The 4762-nt window shown below is 57.5% G+C and overlaps 1 protein-coding gene across 1 annotated transcript in view; it reads left to right on the plus strand.

Moving 5' to 3' along the window:
• The first annotated feature begins 2257 nt into the window (after positions 1-2257).
• Positions 2258-4762, plus strand: part of Sectm1 (secreted and transmembrane 1) — an 8786-nt gene continuing 6281 nt past the window's right edge. The window contains exons 1-4 of the mRNA XM_013033091.1: positions 2258-2384; positions 3057-3230; positions 3345-3488; positions 4386-4490. Of these exons, the coding sequence (XP_012888545.1) occupies positions 2258-2384; positions 3057-3230; positions 3345-3488; positions 4386-4490 (550 nt within the window). The remainder of the gene's footprint in view (positions 2385-3056; positions 3231-3344; positions 3489-4385; positions 4491-4762) is intronic.

Here is a 4762-nt window from a genome sequence, read left to right on the forward strand (position 1 = left end):
GCTTTTAAGGAAATGCCAAACTATTGGCAACAGTTCCTGGAAAAGAAAGAATAGGAATCAGCTCACCAGTCGCCCAGCCCTGATGGCTCTCTCTACCCTCTGGCAGGGCAGCTGCTGGAGGGGCAGATTACAGAAGCCTGGTTTTTTGTGGCTGGATGTACAATCAAGGCTGCCCCATTGGTTTCCAGTAATGGATGACCTGTACCCCAAGATCTCCACTCAGTGCCCCATGCCTGCCAGTGAGCAGGCCGGGGCAGGGGTGGGCAGGAATGATGATGAGGTTGATCTGTTTACCTCACAGCCAAAGATCCCACATCCTTTCAGCTTCTGACTTTGTTCAGCCCATCCTGGGCTGATGTGAAGGTGAGCCATCCATGTAGTTTGAAAGAAGTGGGAACACCCAGCAGCAGAATGGGAAGTCAGTCTAAGACAGCATGGGTGTGGAGGAGAGAAGACACATGCTCAGGCTGTTGTCTTAATGTAAACGGATCACGCTGATGAAGTCTGCACACAACCACATTTTTGGCTTAGTGTTGGGGTGGCTGCGACTCATCCCAAGAGCTGGCCCTCTTCTCTCAGACCAGCCTCTGCTGGTGTGGAGTGCTTCCACGGGCAGGTATGGCATAGATTAAACAGTATGTCTATTATGTTGTTAAAAGTCTGAGAGTTGGCTAGGAAGGTGGCTTAGTGGTAGCCTGCTTGCCTACCATACATGAGGCCCTGGGTTTCATTCCTTGGTACCACATAAACAAAAAATAAATAAAGTTAATTTTTTAAAAAAGTTTAAGAGTTACCAGACATGGTGGCTTATACCTGTAATTCCAGAATTTAGTAGGCTGAGACAGGAGGAGCTCAAGTTTGAGTGAGACCCTATCTCAAAAAAGAAAGGGGAAGTGGCGCTGTGGCTCAAGCGGTAGAGCGCTCGCCTTGAGCTGAAGAGCTGAGGGACAGCGCCCAGGCCCAGAGTTCAGGCCCCATGACCGGACCCAAAAAAAAAAGAAAGGAAGAAAATGAAAGACAAACATTTTACAAGTGTCTGCTACAAGTATAAAAATAATGCAAATGAAATAACTTCCCTTATAAATGGCTGAAACAAACAGCAACAGCAAGACGCCAAGACTCTGTTCTGGGCACCTGGAGAGAGAGACAAAGGGGCCTCCATGTTGGATAGGCGCTGGACACTGAGCACAGCAGAGCTGTGTTAATAGTACCCAAACCACATGCTGCGTTGGGCACTGTGGGGGCTCTGGAGTTCCAAAGATTTGAGAGGCAGGGACAGAAGGATCACTTGAGCCCAGGAGTTCAAATCTAGCCTGGGCAGCAGAGTTGAGATTCTGTCTCTTAAAAGAAGCAGGCCAGGCCTTATGGCTCACACTTGTAACCCTAGTGCTTGGCAGGGGATGACTGCTGTTCAGGGCCAGCCTGTGTCAAAAGCTCAAGAGATCCGTGTCAACAGAGAGGCGCAGTGACACAGACCTGTCGCTGCAGCCACAGCAGAAAGGAAAAAAGAGAATCTCAGGCCAGGTCTGCCTGGACAAGAAGAGACAGTATGACCAGAGCAAAGAGGGCTGGAGGGATGGCTGAAGTGTTAGAACATCTGCAGTCAGAGGCCCTGGCTGCCAAAAACCAGGCAGAAAAGCCAGGTTAACGCTGCAGGTGCCACCCCTTGCTGTCTCCCAGCCGCTGGAGGGCCCCTCTGGAGGGGTCAGGAGGCTCCATCCTCAGGAGGGTACCTGAGCCATGCACCGAATAAACCACCCTCCCTCCAGGGCCAGCAAGACGGACGCACAGGCACTGGGGTAGTGTTTCATGAGGCAGGCCTATCTGAATTTTCTAGAAATGTTCAGAATGCTCCATTCTCCCTTGCTTCCTTTCACATGTGCTTAAGAGGAGAAGGGGGTCACAAGAAAGGCCAGGTGTAGAAGGTGGTGTCCAGGGAGAAGGGTGGAGGACCTCTGCTTCCGAGCCACACGCTCCTGCCTGGCAGCCAGCACCTGACACCGGCTGCCTGGCCTGCATGCAGCGCCTGTAGAGCACCACCACGAGAAGAGCTGTTCTGCGAGGTCTCAGCTCCGTGCCAGCCCCGAGTCACCCCGTGCCTGGCAGGCCGTGCCGGTGGGAGTGAGCCGGAACCTCTGCTCAGGTGTGGTCTGTCTGCCCCCATGGGTGACCCAGCGGGGGCTCTGTCAGAACAACAAGGGATCAGGAAAACAAGGAACACCAGGCAGTCATGGGGCTGAAGAAATCCTGGAGAACCATGGGACCCTTGTCCTGGCCCGTGGCCCCTGCCAGCCCCAGCCCAGGCTTTGTGCCCTCCCGTGACTGCCCCTCTGAGGACCCGCAGCAGCCACGGGGCACCCAGGCCCTGCACCGCCCGCCCAATAGTAGCACCAGGACAGCGCTTCTGAGAGGCCTCTCTGGACCTCCCCACCTCTGGCCACTAGGGTGTCTCCCAGAAAAGGGCTCAGACACAAAGGCTTAGAGGCCCAGGATGGGGCCTGTGGACCAGCTTTGGGGACATCTCCAGGGACAAGTGACTGTCCTGATCCTTGGGCACTTCTGAGTGGTGGGCAGTCAGCCAAAGCAGTAGGTGGTGGTGATGGGCCTCAGCTCACCCAACCTGGCCACTTCAGATGGGAGTCATGCCAGAACACACCTGCGGAACTTGGGGGGAGGGCAGCGGCTTGGAAAAGGACACTCCCACTGTGTCCCTGACCACTGCAGTCACCAGACCGTGTGCCTGACCACCACAGCCACCACCACCATGTGCCTGACCACCACAGCCACCACCGTGTGCCTGACCACCACAGCCACCACCACCACTGTGTGCCTGACCACCACAGCCACCACCACCATGTGCCTGACCACTACAACCACCACCATGTACCTGACCACCACAGTCACCACCACCACCATGTGCCTGACCACCACAACCACCACCACCATGTGCCTGACCACCAGAGCCACCACCACCATGTACCTGACCACCACAGCCGCCACCACCACCATGTGCCTGACCACCACAGCCACCACCACCGTGTGCCTGACCACCACAGCCACCACCACTGTGTGCCTGACCATCACAGCCACCACCACCATGTGCCTGACCATCACAGCCATCACCACCACCACTGTGTGCCTGACCACCATAGCCATCACCACCATGTGCCTGACCACCACAGCCACCACCACCACCATGTGCCTGACCACCATAGCCATCACCACCATGTGCCTGACCACCACAGCCACCACCACCACCATGTGCCTGACCACCACAGCCATCACCACCACCACTGTGTGCCTGACCACCACAGCCACCACCACCATGTGCCTGACCACCATAGCCATCACCACCACCACCGTGTGCCTGACCATCACAGCCACCACCACCATGTGCCTGACCACCATAGCCATCACCACCGTGTGCCTGACCACCACAGCCACCACCACCACTGTGTGCCTGACCACCAGAGTCATCACCACCATGTGCCTGACCACCACAGCCACCACCACCATGTACCTGACCACCACAGCCACCACCACCACCACTGTGTGCCTGACCACCACAGTCACCACCACCGTGTGCCTGACCACCACAGCCACCACCACCACCGTGTGCCTGACCACCACAGCCACCACCACCGTGTGCCTGACCACCACAGTCACCACCACTGTGTGCCTGACCACCATAGTCACCACCACCACCATGTGCCTGACCACCACAGCCACCACCACCGTGTGCCTGACCACCATAGTCACCACCACCACCGTGTGCCTGACCACCACAGCCATCACCACCACCGTGTGTCTGACCACCACAGCCATCACCACCGTGTGCCTGACCACCACAGTCGTGTGCCTGACCACCACAGCCATCACCACCACTACTGTGTGCCTGACCACCATCACCACCACCGTGTGTCTGACCACCACAGCCATCACCACCGTGTGCCTGACCACCACAGTCACCACCACCACCACTGTGTGCCTGACCACCACAGCCACCACCACCATGTCCCTGACCATCACAGCCACCACCACCATGTGCCTGACCACCACAGTCACCACCACCGTGTGCCTGACCACCACAGCCACCATCACCACCACCGTGTGCCTGACCACCACAGCCACCACCACCATGTGCCTGACCACCACAGTCACCACCACCACCACCATGTGCCTGACCACCACAGCCACCACCACTGTGTGCCTGACCACCACAGCCATCACCACCACCGTGTGCCTGACCACCACAGCCACCACCACCACCGTGTGCCTGACCACCACAGCCATCACCACCATGTGCCTGACCACCACAGTCACCACCACCATGTGCCTGACCATCACAGCCATCACCACCACCACTGTGTGCCTGACCACCACAGCCACCACCACCGTGTGCCTGACCACTACAACCACCACCATGTACCTGACCACCACAGTCACCACCACCATGTGCCTGACCATCACAGCCATCACCACCACCGTGTGCCTGACCACCACAGCCACCACCACCATGTGCCTGACCATCACAGCCACCACCACCATGTGCCTGACCACCACAGTCACCACCACCATGTGCCTGACCACCACAGCCACCACCACCATGTGCCTGACCACCACAGCCACCACCACTGTGTGCCTGACCACCACAGCCACCACCACCGTGTGCCTGACCACCACAGCCATCACCACCATGTGCCTGACCATCACAGCCACCACCACCATGTGCCTGACCACCACAGCCATCACCACCATGTGC

Source organism: Dipodomys ordii, unplaced genomic scaffold (genome assembly GCF_000151885.1).
Source record: "Dipodomys ordii isolate 6190 unplaced genomic scaffold, Dord_2.0 Scaffold163, whole genome shotgun sequence".
Lineage (NCBI taxonomy): Eukaryota > Metazoa > Chordata > Mammalia > Rodentia > Heteromyidae > Dipodomys > Dipodomys ordii.